At 42.7% G+C, this 22506-nt stretch overlaps 1 protein-coding gene across 1 annotated transcript in view; it reads right to left on the bottom strand.

Moving 5' to 3' along the window:
- The window catches only part of plod3 (procollagen-lysine, 2-oxoglutarate 5-dioxygenase 3), a 113243-nt gene that overhangs the window by 70058 nt on the left and 20679 nt on the right, over nt 1–22506 (bottom strand). The window contains exons 4-8 of the mRNA XM_084327317.1: nt 13089–13252; nt 8880–8992; nt 7377–7440; nt 7059–7156; nt 4646–4747 (exon numbers count right to left, since the gene is read on the bottom strand). Of these exons, the coding sequence (XP_084183443.1) occupies nt 4646–4747; nt 7059–7156; nt 7377–7440; nt 8880–8992; nt 13089–13252 (541 nt within the window). The remainder of the gene's footprint in view (nt 1–4645; nt 4748–7058; nt 7157–7376; nt 7441–8879; nt 8993–13088; nt 13253–22506) is intronic.

Here is a 22506-nt window from a genome sequence, read left to right as displayed (position 1 = left end):
ACTCCGCAGACTCTCAGCACCACTCAACACACCACCATACACACGCATGCGCACAGAGAGAGAGAGAGAGACACAGAGAGAGAGAAAGAGAGAGACAGAGAGAGACAGAGACAGAGACAGAGAGAGAGAGAGAAAGAGAGAGAGAGAGAAAGAGAGAGACAGAGGGCCTTTTCTCACTCACCCTATTCGTTTCTATTTCGTTCCGTTCTGCCCGTTCCGAGATCTGATGCGAACTTCCCCCCACCTCTGTTGTCAAGCCTCGTCAATATAACCCACCCCTCACGAATGGAACTCTGTTGTAGAGTCCGCTTTTGATCGTTTTGCAGGGTTAACAATAACGCTAAGCTAACGGCTACCGCTAGTTAGCTTTATAACCATTTTTCTAGTAACATTGCTCGCATCGATTATATTGAATGTCATTGATCTACTGGTCGACCGAAAATGTAAACGGGAATGTCTTAACACGACTGCGGACTCTGGATGTTGATATAAAATGAACAAATTGCCAATAAATATGAAGTTATATTTGAACCTCTGTTGTCAAGCCTTGTCAATATAACCCACCCCATTTTATCACGAATGGATGGTGTTGTAGAGTCCGCTTTTGAGCGTTTTGAGCGATCTACTGGTCGACCACGGCCGACTGGTTGGGCACCACTGGTCTAATAGAAATAAATGCATTCGAACAAGAAAGTATAGTATACAGCAATGGCTAATGGCTAACGCTAGTTAACTAGCCTGTTCAGAAGCTAACATTATCCCATCGCTTGTGGCAATTATATTACATGTCATTGATCTACTGGTCGACCACGGCCGACTGGTTGGGCACCACTGGTCTAATAGAAATAAATGCATTCGAACAATGTATAGACATAGCAATGGCAAACAAAATTTATGACGTTATGTCAGCACCAGGCGCCACGCCCGTGAAAAGGTACAAGCTCGCAAAGCCACACCCCCCGTTCTCCCGGGGGCCGAACCCGAGACCACCTCTGCCAGCTGATCCCGTTCAGCGGGGGGTGAAACGAATCAGCGCCGTCTCGCACCCCAAAAGGGGTGAGTGAGAACACTCCCCCCCGTGCTCCGGGACGGTGATTCGATACAAAAGGCTGAGTGAGAAACAGAGAGACAGAAGTAAAGTCCAATGCGCTCCAGCCAAGTTTGGAATAAGTATTTGGTTCAACACACACTACACAACACTGTTACCACACACTTCAACACACACTACACAACACTGTTACCACACACTTCAACACACACTACACAACACTGTTACCACACACACTACACAACACTGTTACCACACACACTACACAACACTGTTACCACACACTTCAACACACACTACACAACACAACACTGTTACCACACACACTACACAACACTGTTACCACACACACTACACAACACTGTTACCACACACTTCAACACACACTACACAACACTGTTACCACACACACTACACAACACTGTTACCACACACTTCAACACACACTACACAACACTGTTACCACACACACTACACAACACTGTTACCGCACACTTCAACACACACTACACAACACTGTTACCACACACTTCAACACACACTACACAACACTGTATGAAGCTGAATAATAAACATGTAGCCTGTATGAAGCTGAATAATAAACATGTAGCCTGTATGAAGCTGAATAATAAACATGTAGCCTGTATGAAGCTGAATAATAAACATGTAGCCTGTATGAAGCTGAATAATAAACATGTAGCGGCTGTATGAAGCTGAATAATAAACATGTAGCCTGTATGAAGCTGAATAATAAACATGTAGCCTGTATAAAGCTGAATAATAAACATGTAGCCTGTATGAAGCTGAATAATAAACATGTAGCCTGTATGAAGCTGAATAATAAACATGTAGCCTGTATGAAGCTGAATAATAAACATGTAGCCTGTATGAAGCTGAATAATAAACATGTAGCCTGTATGAAGCTGAATAATAAACATGTTGCATGTATGAAGCTGAATAATAAACATGTAGCCTGTATGAAGCTGAATAATAAACATGTAGCCTGTATGAAGCTGAATAATAAACATGGTCCCTGTATGAAGCTGAATAATAAACATGTAGCCTGTATGAAGCTGAATAATAAACATGGTCCCTGTATGAAGCTGAATAATAAACATGTAGCCTGTATGAAGCTGAATAATAAACATGTAGCCTGTATGAAGCTGAATAATAAACATGTAGCCTGTATGAAGCTGAATAATAAACATGTAGCCTGTATGAAGCTGAATAATAAACATGTAGCGGCTGTATGAAGCTGAATAATAAACATGTAGCGGCTGTATGAAGCTGAATAATAAACATGTAGCCTGTATGAAGCTGAATAATAAACATGTAGCGGCTGTATGAAGCTGAATAATAAACATGTAGCGGCTGTATGAAGCTGAATAATAAACATGTAGCGGCTGTATGAAGCTGAATAATAAACATGTAGCCTGTATGAAGCTGAATAATAAACATGGTCCCTGTATGAAGCTGAATAATAAACATGTAGCCTGTATGAAGCTGAATAATAAACATGTAGCCTGTATGAAGCTGAATAATAAACATGTAGCCTGTATGAAGCTGAATAATAAACATGTAGCCTGTATGAAGCTGAATAATAAACATGTAGCCTGTATGAAGCTGAATAATAAACATGGTCCCTGTATGAAGCTGAATAATAAACATGTAGCATGTATGAAGCTGAATAATAAACATGTAGCCTGTATGAAGCTGAATAATAAACATGTAGCGGCTGTATGAAGCTGAATAATAAACATGTAGCGGCTGTATGAAGCTGAATAATAAACATGTAGCGGCTGTATGAAGCTGAATAATAAACATGTAGCGGCTGTATGAAGCTGAATAATAAACATGTAGCGGCTGTATGAAGCTGAATAATAAACATGTAGCGGCTGTATGAAGCTGAATAATAAACATGTAGCCTGTATGAAGCTGAATAATAAACATGTAGCCTGTATGAAGCTGAATAATAAACATGTAGCCTGTATGAAGCTGAATAATAAACATGTAGCCTGTATGAAGCTGAATAATAAACATGGAGCCTGTATGAAGCTGAATAATAAACATGGTCCCTGTATGAAGCTGAATAATAAACATGTAGCCTGTATGAAGCTGAATAATAAACATGTAGCCTGTATGAAGCTGAATAATAAACATGTAGCCTGTATGAAGCTGAATAATAAACATGTAGCCTGTATGAAGCTGAATAATAAACATGTAGCCTGTATGAAGCTGAATAATAAACATGTAGCCTGTATGAAGCTGAATAATAAACATGTAGCCTGTATGAAGCTGAATAATAAACATGTAGCGGCTGTATGAAGCTGAATAATAAACATGTAGCCTGTATGAAGCTGAATAATAAACATGTAGCCTGTATGAAGCTGAATAATAAACATGTAGCCTGTATGAAGCTGAATAATAAACATGTAGCCTGTATGAAGCTGAATAATAAACATGTAGCCTGTATGAAGCTGAATAATAAACATGTAGCCTGTATGAAGCTGAATAATAAACATGTAGCATGTATGAAGCTGAATAATAAACATGTAGCCTGTATGAAGCTGAATAATAAACATGTAGCCTGTATGAAGCTGAATAATAAACATGGTCCCTGTATGAAGCTGAATAATAAACATGTAGCCTGTATGAAGCTGAATAATAAACATGTAGCCTGTATGAAGCTGAATAATAAACATGTAGCCTGTATGAAGCTGAATAATAAACATGTAGCATGTAGGAAGCTGAATAATAAACATGTAGCCTGTATGAAGCTGAATAATAAACATGTAGCCTGTATGAAGCTGAATAATAAACATGGTCCCTGTATGAAGCTGAATAATAAACATGGTCCCTGTATGAAGCTGAATAATAAACATGTAGCCTGTATGATGCTGAATAATAAACATGTAGCCTGTATGAAGCTGAATAATAAACATGTAGCCTGTATGAAGCTGAATAATAAACATGTAGCATGTAGGAAGCTGAATAATAAACATGTAGCCTGTATGAAGCTGAATAATAAACATGGTCCCTGTATGAAGCTGAATAATAAACATGTAGCCTGTATGAAGCTGAATAATAAACATGTAGCCTGTATGAAGCTGAATAATAAATGTGTAGCCTGTATGAAGCTGAATAATAAACATGTAGCGGCTGTATGAAGCTGAATAATAAACATGTAGCCTGTATGAAGCTGAATAATAAACATGGTCCCTGTATGAAGCTGAATAATAAACATGTAGCCTGTATGAAGCTGAATAATAAACATGTAGCCTGTATGAAGCTGAATAATAAATGTGTAGCCTGTATGAAGCTGAATAATAAACATGTAGCGGCTGTATGAAGCTGAATAATAAACATGTAGCCTGTATGAAGCTGAATGATAAACATGTAGCCTGTATGAAGCTGAATAATAAACATGTAGCCTGTATGAAGCTGAATAATAAACATGTAGCCTGTATGAAGCTGAATAATAAACATGTAGCCTGTATGAAGCTGAATAATAAACATGTAGCCTGTATGAAGCTGAATAATAAACGTGTAGCCTGTATGAAGCTGAATAATAAATGTGTTCAACCCTTACACACTTACAGGGGTGTCACTGAGGTAGAGGAGGTCGTCATCACAGATGCCACATCCTGTTTCATGAGTCCACGCTGTTGGTACGTAGTTACCTAGATAATTTAACTGGAGCTAGAGAGAAGAGAGAGAAGAGAGAAGAGAGGAGAGAGGAGAGAGAGAGGGAAGAGAGAGAGATTAAATATAAAATATATGATTATAGCACATGTTGGGATATCCACTCAATCAGGACACAACAAGGAGCAGTCACCACTGACTCAAAAAAGATTAATGACACTTTTAGAACATTTTATTCACAACTGTATAGCTCAGGTCAACTTTGATCATATAAACGTTTATTGAAATACTGAAATTATCCGAGGAAGAGGCTGGGGAATTGGGGAGGCCAATCACCCTTGTAGAACTCAGAGACAGTAGCTGAAATGCAGAGAGGTAAGGGGATCCAGCAGAGTGGGGGAGGGGGGAGGGGATCCAGCAGAGTGGGGGAGGGGGGAGGGGATCCAGCAGAGGGGGGGAGAGGATCCAGCAGGGGGGGGGGGGATCCAGCAGAGGGGGGGACGGGGGAGGGGATCCAGCAGAGTGGGGGAGGGGGGAGGGGATCCAGCAGAGGGGGGGAGGGGATCCAGCAGAGGGGGGGAGGGGATCCAGCAGAGTGGGGGAGGGGGTGTTGGTCGTGGGGGATCCAGCAGAGTGGGGGGGGGGGGGGGGGAGTCCAATGTCTTGTTTGTTTTTATTTTTATTTGGTATTTTGTATATTTAGTTAAGTTTTGATCTGTAGGTATTTATTATTTATCATAGTCTTGTGATTATTATTATGATTGAAAAGAAAAAAAAACTTGATAAAAGAAAAAAATATATGATTATAGCTTCAGTTGCTCCCCGAGTAGTTTATAAACATAATGACATAATTTAACCCCAACATTAAAGCTTCACTATGGAAGAATGGCTCCTTGTGGCCATTACAGGTAACTGCACCGTGTTTAATCATTGAGGATGAGAGAAACACAACCACGTCACAGAGAAACTATCCGTTTACAGAATCATCGGTTACAGAGGGGTTCTGTCTCTGTGTCCTACATCACCGTTAGGGGGGGTTCTGTCTCTGTGTCCTACATCACTGTTAGGGGGGGTTCTGTCTCTGTGTCCTACATCACTGTTAGGGGGGGTTCTGTCTCTGTGTCCTACATCACTGTTAGGGGGGGGTTCTGTCTCTGTGTCCTACATCACTGTTAGGGGGGGGTTCTGTCTCTGTGTCCTACATCACTGTTAGGGGGGGGTTCTGTCTCTGTGTCCTACATCACTGTTAGGGGGGGTTCTGTCTCTGTGTCCTACATCACCGTTAGGAGGGGGTTCTGTCTCTGTGTCCTACATCACCGTTAGGGGGGGGTTCTGTCTCTGTGTCCTACATCACCGTTAGGAGGGGGTTCTGTCTCTGTGTCCTACATCAACGTTAGCCCTTTCACTGCCACACAACAGCCGGTTAACCCTTTACTAATCACACAACCGACGGCGATGCTCCATCATTAGCATCATTAGCTCCGCGGATGCCATCACTCGGTTGTGTAATAGTAAGATTCAATATTCAATCGTTTTATTTCAAACCACAGTGTTAGTTTGGCTACCATTGTCCGGCAAAACAACATTTGAAAATAAATGAAATGGGAAAAGAGGACCCCCCCCCCCCCAAAACGTTTAAAAATAAAACAGCCAGAAACTATACACTGTTTGAAAAGGAGATGGAAGAAGCAAAGCTTATATGTTTCCATCCCCCATCAATAACTATATACTTCAGCAAGTATATGACACGATTACCAATACATATAATACCATACAATTTGCAAATACTTCAACTACACACAACACAATCACACATGCACACACACACACACATGCACACACACACACACACACGCTAGACTATACTCTCATGTCACCCTTCAAATCATTCTCATATAATACGTTGGTCTTCCTCCCTGGTGTATTTTGTGAACACCATCATTTTGAATTTCCTCTTTAATATATTTATGGATTGACTGGATTTGATCTCCTCCTCCAGATTATTCCACAAGGTAACTCCACACAGAGAAATACACATAGCCTTCCTGGTTAGTCTTGAAGATTGCTGTTCCAGTTTGAGTTTCCCTCTAAGGTTATATCTTTGGAGTCCAGCTCTCTCACAGAACAATTTCTGTATCTTGTCAGGAAGTAAAGGGTTAACCTTCTGTCGTGTGGCAGTGAAAGGGTTAGGAGGGGTTCTCTGTTTGTTACATAACTGTTAGGAGGGTTTATTCAGACCAACTCTGTGATTTAACTTGATAAAGAAGCAAGATTATTTTTTATTAAATAGTTCCATAGTGCAGGGGGGGGGGGGGGGGGAATAACAAAAGGAGAGGGAAGGTGAGAGGGGCTGTCATTGGGTGATTACCTTGGTGGGGCCATTGCCATGGATAATAACAGGAAGTGTGTCATAGGCAACATTCCTTGCTCTAACTCTGGCCTTCTCAAACTTTAACACCACCTCCTCTGTGAGAGAGAGAGAGAGAGAGAGAGAGAGAGAGAGAGAGAGAGAGAGAGAGAGAGAGAGAGAGAGAGAGAGAGAGAGAGAGAGAGCAGAGCGAAAGAGAGAGGGAGAGAGAGAGAGAGAGAGACGTTTATAAATCCAATAATAACAGCAGACAGCGTTTAAGTGGTTACATATAGAATGGTGTGTGTGTGTGTGTGTGTGTGTGTTTTTGTGTCTTACCGATAGCTCCGTTGAGATTCTGGAATATTCTCGAGCGATGGTCCAGAGTCATGTTGTATTTAGTCTGAAGAGACACAACCAGTTAGAACAACATCACATCATCACATCACAGGGAGTCACTGTGCAGTATTAACCCTTACTAACCTGCTGGGTCTTGTCCAGGTAGATCTAGTATTAACCCTTACTAACCTGCTGGGTCTGGTCCAGGTAGATCTAGTATTAACCCTTACTAACCTGCTGGGTCTGGTCCAGGTAGATCTAGTATTAACCCTTACTAACCTGCTGGGTCTGGTCCAGGTAGATCTAGTATTAACCCTTACTAACCTGCTGGGTCTGGTCCAGGTAGATCTAGTATTAACCCTTACTAACCTGCTGGGTCTTGTCCAGGCAGATCTAGTATTAACCCTTACTAACCTGCTGGGTCTTGTCCAGGTAGATCTAGTATTAACCCTTACTAACCTGCTGGGTCTGGTCCAGGTAGATCTAGTATTAACCCTTACAAACCCACTGGGTCTTGTCCAGGTAGATCTAGATCTAGTATTAACCCTTACTAACCTGCTGGGTCTTGTCCAGGTAGATCTAGTGTTAACCCTTACTAACCTGCTGGGTCTGGTCCAGGTAGATCTAGTATTAACCCTTACTAACCTGCTGGGTCTGGTCCAGGTAGATCTAGTATTAACCCTTACTAACCTGCTGGGTCTGGTCCAGGTAGATCTAGTATTAACCCTTACTAACCTGCTGGGTCTGGTCCAGGTAGATCTAGTATTAACCCTTACTAACCTGCTGGGTCTGGTCCAGGTAGATCTAGTATTAACCCTTACTAACCTGCTGGGTCTTGTCCAGGTAGATCTAGATCTAGTATTAACCCTTACTAACACGCTGGGTCTTGTTTAGGTAGATCTAGATCTAGTATTAACCCTTACTAACCTGCTGGGTCTGGTCCAGGTAGATCTAGTATTAACCCTTACTAACCTGCTGGGTCTGGTCCAGGTAGATCTAGTATTAACCCTTACTAACCTGCTGGGTCTGGTCCAGGTAGATCTAGTATTAACCCTTACTAACCTGCTGGGTCTGGTCCAGGTAGATCTAGTATTAACCCTTACTAACCTGCTGGGTCTTGTCCAGGTAGATCTAGATCTAGTATTAACCCTTACTAACCTGCTGGGTCTTGTCCAGGTAGATCTAGATCTAGTATTAACCCTTACTAACATGCTGGGTCTTGTCCAGGTAGATCTAGATCTAGTATTAACCCTTACTAACACGCTGGGTCTTGTTTAGGTAGATCTAGATCTAGTATTAACCCTTACTAACCTGCTGGGTCTGGTCCAGGTAGATCTAGTATTAACCCTTACTAACCTGCTGGGTCTGGTCCAGGTAGATCTAGTATTAACCCTTACTAACCTGCTGGGTCTTGTCCAGGTAGATCTAGATCTAGTATTAACCCTTACTAACACGCTGGGTCTTGTTTAGGTAGATCTAGATCTAGTATTAACCCTTACTAACCCGCTGGGTCTGGTCCAGGTAGATCTTGGTGTAGAAGAGTTGGTCGTCATCGTTGTCTTTTTGTTTCCACTGTTGAACGATGGTGCTCAGCTCTGGAGCGAAGCCAATGAACCCTACAAACATACAAATAAAACACACAGAAATAAAGAAGTACACATAGAAATAAACACAGTACACATACAAATAAACACAGTACACACATCAGGGCTGTACGCTGCGATGATCTCGTCGCAAATTGCCCCTTTAATTGGCCGTTGCGATTGGTAAATAATATTTGGGGGCGGGCTTGCGAGTAGGGATTTCAAGCCTTGCATTCGCATTTCACTCCTAAATGATCCAAGGCGTGTGATGACGCTGAGCACTCAGGTATGATCAGCGGGGAAAATCAACTGAGCACTCACTCTGATAGACTGGCTGACTGTCTGATTTAGCTATGAAGAAAAGTAAAGTTAGTAGTAGGGATGGGAATCGATGGTTCCTAACTGGGTTTTGGCCATATGCTCCCGAAATTCTCCCGCTGTTTGGCTGCTTCTATATGCAGTGAAAACTACTCGAAATGCTTTAGAACCTAGTCATTGATTTAGTTCAGGGTTAGCCGCGGAGCTAACGCTAGCTAACGTGAGCTAATCAAGCTCACAGAGAGAGATAAACAGCTGACAGCAGGTAGTACAGGTACAAATACAATAAAACAAGGGGTGGGGGCTGTTGTGTAAACCTTGTGTCGCGTCAATCTGGTCCACACGTTACTCGTTCATATCTCAGCCCGTGCTGAGATATGCCCATTCCGCGGTCTGTTAATAAAGTTTTCAATCAGACAGATGTATGGAAAGGCTTTTATTATAACATTCGTTGAGGTAAAATCATTATGCCTCATTTAGTCATCCTGCAGAGCACTGGTCTCCTACTCGTGGGCCGCGGGGAGCTAATGTTAGTAGTTGTCAACAAACAGGGCATTCAGGAAGTCAAAAACTAATGCGCTTGCCGATTGGTGCTAAAAACAGCAGGGCGGGTGCAAGCGTTGTGACGTAATTGGCAGACTCTACTGTCAATCAAAATGATTCTGTTTTCCGTCAGAATGAATGAATGAGAACTTTATTAACAGATTGCATAATGGGTACAATACAGTACAGGAGGATGAAGACCAGAGAAAGACTTTCGGCTTTTTTACATAAGGGTCCTCCATTTTCAATTCATCAAAACATTTAGAGACATACAAATATACAGTAGTTTCATAAAAATGCTAAAATGCTATTGATTGATTGATTGATTGATTGATTTAAAACTTTATTAACATATTGCAGAATGGGTACAGTACAGCTCAATACATACAATTGTTAAGGGGATGCAGACCAGAGAAAGACTTGTCTTGTTTACATCAGGGTCCCCCATTTTCAATTCATCATATTTCATATCTAAATCATATATCTCATTGCTAAATATATGCAATATATAATCTAATAATCCAATAATCTAAATCTAATATATAATATAAAAATGCTAAATGCATGGGTATTTTATTTTGTCTTTAATGTTAGCTTGCAAACTCATACTGTCTTGGTAAGCCTCATAATGAATTGTTTGGGGTAAAAAAGAAAAACATTGTGATGTGTATCGTGTATCGCCGAAAGGTCAGAAAATATCGTGATATCATATTTAGGCCATATCGCCCAGCCCTAGTTGGTTCATTATAAAAGATACAAACCTGACAACAAAAGCACTTAAATGTTAAATAAAAGGACCACAGTAATGAGGCAGGAGGAACATATTTTTTTGCACTATAATGGTAAAATTGTTATTTAAAAATGTGCCCCTAAAACATATTTTTTGCCCCTAAATTTCTAATTTAGGGGCAAGTGTGCCCCTAGTGAAAAAGATTAGCGTACAGCCCTGCACATACAAATAAACACAGTACACACACACACACACCTTCCCCCATCTTCACACACACACACCTTCCCCCATCTTCACACACACACACCTTCCCCCATCTTCACACACACACACCTTCCCCCATCTTCACACACACACACCTTCCCCCATCTTCACACACACACACCTTCCCCCATCTTCACACACACACACCTTCCCCCATCTTCACACACACACACCTTCCCCCATCTTCACACACCCACACCTTCCCCCATCTTCACACACACACACACCTTCCCCCATCTTCACACACACCTTCCCCCATCTTCACACACACACACCTTCCCCCATCTTCACACACACACCTTCCCCCATCTTCACACACACACACCTTCCCCCATCTTCACACACACACACACACACACACACCTTCCCCCATCTTCACACACACACACACACACACACACACTCACACCAGGGTTCGAGGCAGGAGAGATGAGGCGCGCGGGGCTCTGCTGCTCGGTGCTGCTCGAGACAGACAGACAGACAGGAGGGATATACACGGTGCTGCGCGCAGGCTGTAGGTTACGCTCTACTGTGCACGGACGTTGGTGAGGGCATGCAGATGGTATCTACTGCGCATGGGCGTTTTCGCAACAACGGCTCCGTGCAAATTACACGACTGTTGTTGGCGAGTTTTGGCGCTACTCAAAAACGGAAAACACAATTTAGCGTTTTCAGTAGGGCCACAACGTATCCGCCAAAATCCGCCAAAAAACGCATTTCTGTGTAAAAGGGACAGCAAACGTATTAAAAAAAAACGACCACAAAAACACTAGTCTAACCATGGCCTGATACCGTCAGTCGTCCCCTGGACTATCAAATATCTATTTGGGACGAACACAAATCCTCTCCGGGACACAGTGGGGACAAGAGGATTTATTTGGAAAATGTCAACTGCGCCGACTGTCAGTGTGCATATCACTGTCACTGGCAAACGGTGCGCGTCTTCTGAGTGCTCGCTTTGTTGACAGTGCCACGAGAGCACTGCACAAGACCCGCAGACATATAGAATGTTTAATAAAAGTTCCTGGGGTACTGGCCAACCCGCGGACATATAGAATGTTTAATAAAAGTTCCTGCGATACTGGCCAACCCGCGGACATATAGAATGTTTAATAAAAGTTCCCGCGATACTGGCCAACCCGCGAACATATAGAATGTTTAATAAAAGTTCCTGCATCAGTCAAGGGAGCACTCGCAAACAGATAACTTTAAACACAGCAGAAGATGACAAACAGACAGACCGACCAACAGGGAACTGCATCCAACCCTAGTACAACCCTCGAGTCTAAGGTAAGGACACATTTAAATCACAGAGGTGTATGTTAGTCTATTGGAACTGTATACAGTAGTTAGCTTCTAGTTAGCGTTTTTGCTATATAGCTGCTTGCTAGCTAACGTTAGTCCTGTGTGTGTGTGTGCTCAAAGCAGCCCGCCCCATGTTAGCTAGGTGTATCTGTTATATTGAGGAGGCTTGACAACCGAGGTTCAAAGTTAACTTCACATTTATTGGCTGTTGGTTTACATGTCGCTACGAAAGAAAATCACGCAGCTCATATCTATGCTCTAGCTTACAACTGTGTGTCTTGACTTCCTGCCTGGTGTGACATCACACAAGTACGGAATCCACGAGGCTCAAATGTCTGTTGTAATGACTATGCTGCCACTGAAGATGTTCAGTTTGGAATAAATATGGCTGAATGAACACACTTGTATCCCTTACAGTATCCATGGAATTGGACACTTTGACTCCCTTAGATATGTCAGATGATTTCTGTACTTTTCACTACATGTTTTATTACTTCTTAAACTATCCCATCAGTCCTTAAAATAATAGTTACAAATATCCATAATAATCTACAAGACATCATTAACACACACACACCTTGCCCCCTCACACACACACACACACACACCTCCCCACACACACACCTTGCCCCCTCTCCCCACACACACACCTACCCACACACACACCTTCCCCCTCTCCCCACACACACCTCCACACACCCACACCTTGCCCCCTCCCCACACACACCTTCCCCCTCTCCCCACACACACCTCCCCACACACACACCTTCCCCCTCTCCCTCCCCACACACACACACACACACACACCTTCCCCCTCTCCCCACACACACACACCTCCCCACACACACACACCTTCCCCCTCTCCCCACACACACACACACACACCTCCCCACACACACACACCTTGCCCCCTCCCCACACACACACACCTTCCCCCTCTCCCCCCCGCCCCACACACACAGCGCTGACCTCCAGAGTTCAGGTATCTCTTGCCGGTGTGGACCACGGGGTACTTGGGGGCGAGCCGCTGGTCCGGCCAGCAGAAGCCCTCTGCTGAAAACACCACGCGGTGACCCAGTCTGGAGAACTTCCACAGTAACTCCTCTGGACCAGACGCCATGATGACATCATAACTAGAGAGAGAGAGAGAGAGAGAGAGAGAGAGAGAGAGAGAGAGAGAGAGAGAGAGAGAGAGAGAGAGAGAGAGAGACTGTAGATCACATCATAACGAGAGAGAGAGAGAGAGCGAGACTGTAGATCACATCATAACGAGAGAGAGAGAGAGAGAGAGAGAGACTGTAGATCACATCATAACTAGAGAGAGAGAGAGAGAGAGAGAGAGAGAGACTGTAGATTAGGGGTGGACGGTATAAACGGTATACGGTATGAATTTGCTCTACGGTATGGATTTTGACTATACCGTGTAACCGGTAGGGCAGCTCTAAAATAGCAATGACGCACAGAACAATCTCAATTGACTAAATTGGAGCTCGCCATAAAAGACAATCAAAATCCATTAGACTCCCCAATTATTGAGCAGGAACTGCTTAAGAAACTACAAACTCTTAAATCTAAAAAGGTTTGTGGACCTGATGGCATCTTGAATGAGATGATGAAAAATATGAACAAGAAATTCCAATTGGCTATATTAAAACTATTCAATTTGGTCCTGAGTGTAGGATATATTCCTGACATCTGGAATCACGGACTCATAACCCCAATCTATAAAAGCGGAGACAAATTTGACCCTAATAATTACAGAGGCATCCATGTGAACAGTAATCTGGGGAAGGTTTTCTGTAGTATTGTGAATACCAGCCTTTTAAACTTCCTTACCAAGCACAATGTCTTGAGTAAAAGCCAAATTGGATGTATACCAAAACACAGCACAACCGATCATATCTACACCCTACATACCCTAATTGATAAAAATATAAACCAAAATAAAACCAAAATATATGCCTGTTTTATTGACTTCCAAAAGGCTTTTGATTCTATTTGGCATACAGGACTGTTCTATAAGGTTATAGAGAGTGGTGTAGGGGGTAAAACATATGATATTATTAAATCAATGTACTCTGGTAATATGTGTAGCGTAAAAATTGGCAAAAAAAGAACAGAATTATTTACCCAAGGGCGAGGCGTTCGTCAGGGCTGCAACCTCAGCCCGGCACTCTTCAATATCTATATTAATGAATTGGCTAATATACTAGAAAAGTCCTCTGCCCCCGGTGTAAGTCTCCACAATCGGGAAGTGAAATGCCTGCTCTTTGCAGATGACCTGGTTGTGTTGTCCCCCACAGCAGACGGCCTACAGCAGAGCCTGGACCTGCTAGAGCATTACTGTCAGACCTGGGCCCTGGCAGTAAACCCCAAAAAGACCAAAATAATGATATTCCAAAAAAGATCCAGATCTCAGGACGTCCTACCAAAGTTCTCAATTGGTACAAAACATGTAGAGTACTGCACACATTACACCTGATTGATTGATTGATAACTTTATTAACAGATTGCAGAATGGGTACAATACAGTACAGCTCAATACACACAATTGTTAAGGGGATGCAGACCAAAGAAAGACTTTCGTCTTGTTTACATCAGGGTCCCCCATTTTCAATTCATCAGGAACCTATTTAGGCCCAAAAACTAAGTTCAACTGGACATTTTAAGGAAGCAGTCAATGAGCTGAGAGGGAAAGCACGCTGGGCTTTCTATGCCATAAAAAGAAATATACAAACAGAAATACCAATTCGAATCTGGTTCAAATTAATTGAATGCGTTATTGAACCAATTGCATTCTATGGCAGTGAGGTGTGGGGTCCACTTACAAAACAAGACTTTAGCCAATGGGACAAACACCCCATTGAGACCCTGCATGCAGAGTTCTGTAAGATTCTCCTAGATGTCCAGAGGAAAACTACAAACAACGCATGCAGGGCAGAATTAGGCCGTTACCCACTAATACTAAAAATACAAAAAAGAGCAATTCACTTTTAGACACACCTAAAACAAAGTGACCCCCTCTCGTACCATTATCAAGCCCTGCAGTGCCAAGAGCTGAGGAGCATCAGGAACCCCCTTACCCAGCTGGTCCTGAGGCTGAGTCCACAAACCTGCTCTCTTAACACACCTCAGGAACAGAACACGTCACCAATCAGAATCAATCAAATTACTACACAGCTAAAACAAAACTACATCACCTATTGGAAAACACAAACAAAAGCACAGAGCAAAATGCAGTGCTATCTGGCTCTAAATCGACAGTACACCATAGCAGATTATTTGAGCATGGTGACTGATCAACAACTAAAAAGAACCTTGACAAAATACAGACTGAGTGAGCACAGCCTCGCTGTTGAAAAGGGAAGGCACAGGAAAACCTGGCTCCCTGCAGAGCAAAGGCTATGCTGTCATTGCATCCTCAGTGAGCCTGAAACTGAGTTGCACTTCCTCACCAAATGTGAAAAATATAAATATATTAGAGAAACGCATTTAAAAAAAAATTGAATTAATAAAAAAAAGGCTTTCTCGCACTACCAGATACAGAAAAACTACCAGTCCTACTAGGGGAGGACTCAACAAGCTGTGAGCTAGCAGCAGCCTATGTTGCTGCCTGCCACAAACTGAGGGACAGTGAGTGACAGTCACCTGACATGTTTACGCCGTAATACTTGATGTTACGATGATATTTTGTATGTACTTATATCTGTTTGTAATCCATGTTTAATATTGCTTTGGCAACATGTAGAAGTACGTCATGCCAATAAAGCCATTTGAATTGTGTGTGAGAGAGGAGAGAGAGAGGAGAGAGGAGAGAGAGGAGAGAGAGGAGAGAGGAGAGAGAGGAGAGAGAGAAGAGAGAGAAGAGAGAGGAGAGAGAGAGAGAGAGAGAGAGAGAGAGAGAGAGAGAGAGAGAGAGAGAGAGAGAGAGAGAGAGAGAGAGAGAGAGAGAGAGAGAGAGAGAGAGACACTGAGAGAGAGTCTGTAGATCACATCATAACTAGAGAGAGAGAGACTGTAGATCACATCATAACTAGAGAGAGACTGTAGATCACATCATAACTAGAGAGAGAGAGAGACTGTAGATCACATCATTTACATTTAGCCAACACTTTTATTAGGGGTGGGAATTAGGCATGGGCGGTATGACGGTATTAAGGTATACCGGGGTATTTAGAGATACCGACGGTATTGAAAATCAATACCGTCAAAATCACAGATCCATTTCAGTTTATATTACAGTGAAACAGAGTTTTAACAGTGGTTGGTTGTAGTGCACTGCACACACGCGCCAGCAGAGGGCGAGACCAGTCCTCGAGTCACTAGTGGAGCGAGGCAGCGAGCCACAGAGCTGGTTGTCTACACACAGACAGGAGGAGGAGGGAAAACCCCGCTTCACTGGAAATTAAATGAGTCGAGACACGCTTACCGTTGCTGCGGGCTAACTGGCTGTTCTGAGAGCTAACTGTTGTGTATGTGTATCACAACGGTGGTCACGCTTTACGGTAATGTTGCGACAGTGCTGTGAAAATAGCGTAAAACGTTGTGGTAACGAGAGTGTGTGTTGTTGTGGACTGGTGGAACAAGCAAATAAACAGTAAAACGTTACGTCGCAGTCCGGTGTGTTTTTGAATACACAATACTAACGTTACTAGTACTAGGGTGCTGCGGGCTTCTGGCTAGTGGCTCCATTCTGAGAGCTAATGATAGTAGCACTCGGATGCTGCAGGCTAACTGGCCATCTTCGCGATTTGTTTACTTGGTAACACGGCCACCCCCCCCCCGATGAAAATGAAAGTCATACCGTTCAATACCGTACACCGGGGTATTATATAATCACAGTATAACGGTATGAAAAAAGTGATACCGCCCAAGCCTAGTGGGAATCACCAGTTTCATCACGATATAGCGTCCTCTTCTATGCTGTGGCATGCTGGGGGGGCTACATCAACTCAAGGGTATAGCGTCCTCTTCTATGCTGTGGCATGCTGGGGGGGCTACATCAACTCGAGGGACACCAACAAACTGAACAAGCTGGTGAGGAAGGCTAGCTCTGTGGTGGGAGTCGAGCTGCTCAGACTAGAGGTGGTGGCAGAGAGGGGGATGAGAAGGAAGCTGGATGCTATCCTGGAGAATCCCTCCCACCCCCTCTATGGTGAGCTAGTCAAGATGAGAAGCACGTTCAGTCACAGATTCATACACCCCCCCCCCCCCCCCCCCCCCGACACTCAGGCTGCGGCTACATTAACACTTTGAGAGCCACTCACGGCTAATCTCGTGTTTACGATAGTTACGTTGAAAGCCACTCACGAGATTTCTCGGAATTATTATAATTTATTTTTTTAGCGATCTGAAATCATATTGCATCACGCGAGCCTACCCAAGGGCCGCTGGCGATCAGATGTGAAAAAAGCGCCCCCTATCGTCTCCCAGATGGTAAATCACCCTTTTGGAATAGACTCAATGAAAATGGATGGGAAAAAAAAAATTCCAGTCCACATTTCACTTCTCACCCATGCAGCCGGAGTACCAGAGTTCATTCAGGGGGCACTGAGCCCCGCGGATCATGAGTTCTACTGTATACACGTTAGATCTATACACTTATCGATTTTTTCGAATGGTGATCAGGAATTGGAATATACCAGTTGGATACCATCTGATGTCAGGTAAGGAATCTATGTTATCAGTGTTAGGATAATCAGACTCGTTTTGATGAAGATATACGCTTTTTTGTGATATGTGCTCCAGCGGTTTCACTGTAAAATCGACGAGGAAATGAAAGCAGCTATTATCAGCGCGCGCCTCGAACGTGGGTGCGTGCACGTATACTATTGATCATCTAGCGTTTATTTGAAAACGATTCATAAATAGGCAGACAAATATCAACGTTCTGGAATATTCCAGTAAAAAGGCGATTATCACAGAATGGGCTGTTTCAACTCAAAACGGTTGCTTTTCAAAATGGTCTCAAACGGAAATGAAGCGATAAAAAACCAATCTGCCTTGACAACACTGACTGGAAAATGATTCTTTGATAAGCAACGGGCAGATTAGACACAGCCATAATTTAATACATAGATTAGGCGATATTAACGTTAACATTGGCGCCGATGGTGGCATTCAAGCACCAAGTCGTGCGCCACTGGGGAAAACACCAACTTTTCATTTCACCTTTCAGAACGTTGCGTATTGGCAGGCAAGTTAGACGTCGTTTGTCTCCTGTATGCGCGGGAGGTATTTGTCGCGTGCACACAAGCCAGTGAGAGCACAGAGCGCACGTTGTGTGTGCGCCTAGTTTGTCCTTGCGCGTCGCGAGTGTGTAAAGCACAGCAGAGCCCCACTCCGCTTCAGACGGATAGAGAGCACAGTGTGTGTGTGAGCATGTGTGAGCGCCTCGGTCGGGAGTGTGTGTAAAGTCCATATCTCTCTGGAGCATCGCAAAGCGCGCCTTGCAGACGTCCGAACGAACACTCGATCACCATGCGTCGGTGTCTACTGTGCATGGGCGTGAACAGCTATGTGTCAGGCTTGCGCAGTTTACATGGCACCGTTCCAAGGGAGTTTTGAAAACGAAAACCCCTTTTGAGCGTTGCCGCTAGGAAAACGAAAATGCCTGCCAAAACGGTGTTGCCTTTTAACTTGGGCATGCAAACGAAATAATTCGAAAATGAAACGTTGTAAGTGTAACCAGGGCCTCAACTAACCGCCTCGGCCAGTCCTTCATACCAGCGGCCATCAGGCTCCACAACAGTGGGCAGGGACTGCTGCCAGACCTCCAACTACAACTACTAGGAACCTAAAAGGACAATAACACTACCTTATGCATACCGCACCTTATGTACTGTATATTTCAGTTAGTTAGTTAATTATATTGATGTTATATTGTTTACACTGCTTGTTTTTACTACCTGTACCCCCCCTCCCCTCCCCCCATGCTGCCTGAATTTCCCCAAGGAAAAAAAATAAAGGAATATCTTATCTTATCTTAGGACAACGATACGATATCACAAAGTCTGCCACAATACGATATGATACGATACGATTCAGGTGCCTGCGATTGATACGAGACAATATCATATGCCCATTTAACACAATCAGTAACATTTAGAACAAAAAAAAGGCAACGAAAATGTTATTTGAATTTTTCTGTTTGAGCTCTTCCAGACATTTAAATGAAAAACAATATTGTTTTTATACAAATATACCTCCTGTTCACTGTAAAGTGCCACGTTTTGATATATTGATGTGTTAGAATCAATGCATCGATTTGAATATGTTAGAATCGATTATAATCTAAATTAATCGGGGGGGGGGAATAAAAAAAATATTTTAATTTATTTTTGTGTGTGTATTGTTTTTATTGACCTATGAGTGAATCAGTTCCCCCAGCCACATTTGTGTATTCAAAATTTTTGGGGGAATTAACCGATTAATTAATTAAATAGAAAATTAATCGAATTGACTCGTGGTCAAATAATGAAGATTATTGCCTGGAGGGCGGCTGGGTGGCGAAGCGGGCAAGTCGCTCATCACCAACGCAGGAGACACTGGTATCAAGCCCAGCTCTCTGCGTTGCTTCCGGCTTGGCCGGTCGTTCATACTAACACAATTGGCAGTGTTAGAGGGTGGGAAAGCCGGTGGGTGGGGATTGGACGTTGTGGACAGCGACTCCTACAGGTCGGTTGGGTGACGCCGGTGCGGCGGAAACAGGAAGTATCGAGGGCAGCGTGAGCCTCCCACGTGTTACTCCTCGCCACTGAGAGTCCGCACTGTCTGGTGAAAAGATGCGACAGGCTGCCTCCTCGTGTACCGGAGGGGACACGTGATGCAAGGCTTCTATCCTCACTACAGCCGACCAGTGGGAGGCATAGTCTAGCAACGTTCAAGACAGGGGAGGGAAGAATTGGAAATACGAAATTGGGATGGGAGAAAAATAGAATAAGGAGAAAAAGTGGATACAAAAAAAAATTGCCTGTAGGGCTGCAACGATTAGTCGACGACGTCGATCATAAAAACTCGTCAGCGCCGAATTTTTGCGTCGAATAAAGAAAAAAATCTAAAAAATGTTGCACTACCCATCTTTGTGAAAGTGGCTTCTCAGCTCTGGTCCAGCTGAAGACAAAGCAGAGGAACAGATTGGACATTGAGCATGACCTCAGAGTTGCTTTGTCTACCATCACCCCAGACTTTGAGACTCTTGTCAGGAACAAACAACATCCCCAGTTATCCCATTAGTTCCCTGGGATGTTAAGCTATGAAGTCTGCTAAGAAGGATATATTATTTATTATTATTATTATTATTTTATTTCATTGTGTTTTTAGCCCTAGTTGCACTTTTGTTGCAACCCCAGTTATCCCATTAGTTCCCCCAAACTTACGGTCGGTCTGTTATGTTAAGCTAAGAAGTCTGCTAAGAGCCCGGAAAAGGAGCCGCGCCCACAGGAAGCAGAGATGGAGGGTGTGACAGAAATAATAGTTAGATTAGTCGACTAATCGAAAAAAGAATAGACAGATTAGTCGACTACCAAAATAATCGTTAGTTGCAGCCCTAATTGCCTGAATAATCGTAATCGAAATTAATCGTTGTGAGGTTGAATCGTTACACCCCTAATTAGGGCTGGGCGATATAACGATAACGATAAATATCGCGATATATTTTAATAATCGATATCGAATATCGAAATTAAAAAAAAATCGAAAAATCGTTTTTTTTTTTCCTGCAACAGGGCAGTTTTAAAACCAGAGACAGTGGACAGACTTGTCTTTCTTGCCTGCAACTTAAAGTAATGGCTTTGCTTGTCCAAATGACAATACTGACCAAATTCAGATTTATTTTTCTCTTGTCCATTTATTTTGTTTGCTTTCTAATTTAAAATACATTTTGAAACCGTCTGTACACAGTAGGCTATGTGTGCTAGCAGAACTAGACTCCAGTCACAAGTCACAGTGCACATGTGCGGTGGTTTGTCCACCAAAAAAGCGCCAAAAGATCGAAAATAAACTAGCAGAGCCAGAACTGTTCAACTCCTCTGGAGCCACAGCCAGCAGAGAAGCCGGTTTACTTTAGCTTTTAAACCAGCTGCAGCCTGAGAACTGGAGTGTGAGGGGATGTAACACTAAAGATGGCGGCAATGACAAAGAATTGCTGCAAAATAAACATACATCTGTTGTTAAAATTTTTTTTTTTTTTTTTTTTTTATACTTATAACAATTCGATAATTATCGATATTGAGAAATAAAATAAAATCATCATATCGTTATCGCGATATGATTTTTTTCCATATCGCCCAGCCCTACCCCTAATATGAACTGATCTTTTTATGTTGCATTGATCCTATTGGATCATTGATAATTAGATCGATTTATCGATCTGGATCAATGTATCGCGCCACCCCTAGCTTTTATCCAAATCGACTTACAAGTTCTGTACGACAAGCCATCAGGAAGGGCACAACTCTATCAGCTTGAGTAACAATGTTCATCAAAGTGTTGCGTGCTACAGTGTAGGTTAGTTTATTAGGAAGAGTGCATGACAGTAATAAGTTTTATTTTGTTTTTTAGTCAGTCTAGATCACATCATAACTAGACAGTCAGTCTATATCACATCATAATATATATTAACCCTTTCACTGCCACACGACAAAAGGTTAACCCTTTACTATCACACAACCGACGGCGATGCTCCATCATTAGCTCCGCATCCGCGATCAGCATCCGACAGACAGACAGGTACCGGTCTATAAACAAGTCAAATCCTAGGTAAGCGTATATTGTGCGGGTGAACGTTGACGTGAAGAAAAAAAAAGATAAATATTTTTTTTAACAGTACCGAAATGTGGCACCGACGGATGTCACATGAACCGGTACTCTGTAGTACCGACGTGATTCGGTAAGTACCTTTTAAAAGTACCTAATTCGGTACCCATCCCTAGTCCCTACCTATTACTACCAGTTTGTATTTGAAGCCTATTTAAGCTACAGTTCAAATACATTGGTTTGGAATACATTTTAAATGTAATGCATTTTAAGCGTGTTTATGATAGCCTCGCATATGATAATAATAAAAAAGTTATTATTCAAGAAAAAATTGCTCTAGTGTTGGTATGGGTTTGGTATCAGTACTGCATCTCTATTATAAAAAGATATTCCACTGAAAAGCTCTATAATAATAGGAAAGTCTTGAATATACAGGGAAAGATTCTGTCTTTGGTGTTTCTAACTAGGCTAGATGAGTCAGGTTTCTCATGGAACACGAAGAGACAAAGAACAAGACAAAACAAGGGAGAGAGAAGAGAAAACGAACAAAAGAAATAAACTAGGACGAGAAAATTAAGATATTTCATTATAAAGAAGATACTGTAACACACACACACACGTTGTTAATCCA

This window comes from Notolepis coatsorum, assembly GCF_963971535.1.
Source record: "Notolepis coatsorum genome assembly, chromosome: 13".
NCBI lineage: Eukaryota > Metazoa > Chordata > Actinopteri > Aulopiformes > Paralepididae > Notolepis > Notolepis coatsorum.
This window is presented reverse-complemented; position numbering and strand designations above follow the sequence as displayed.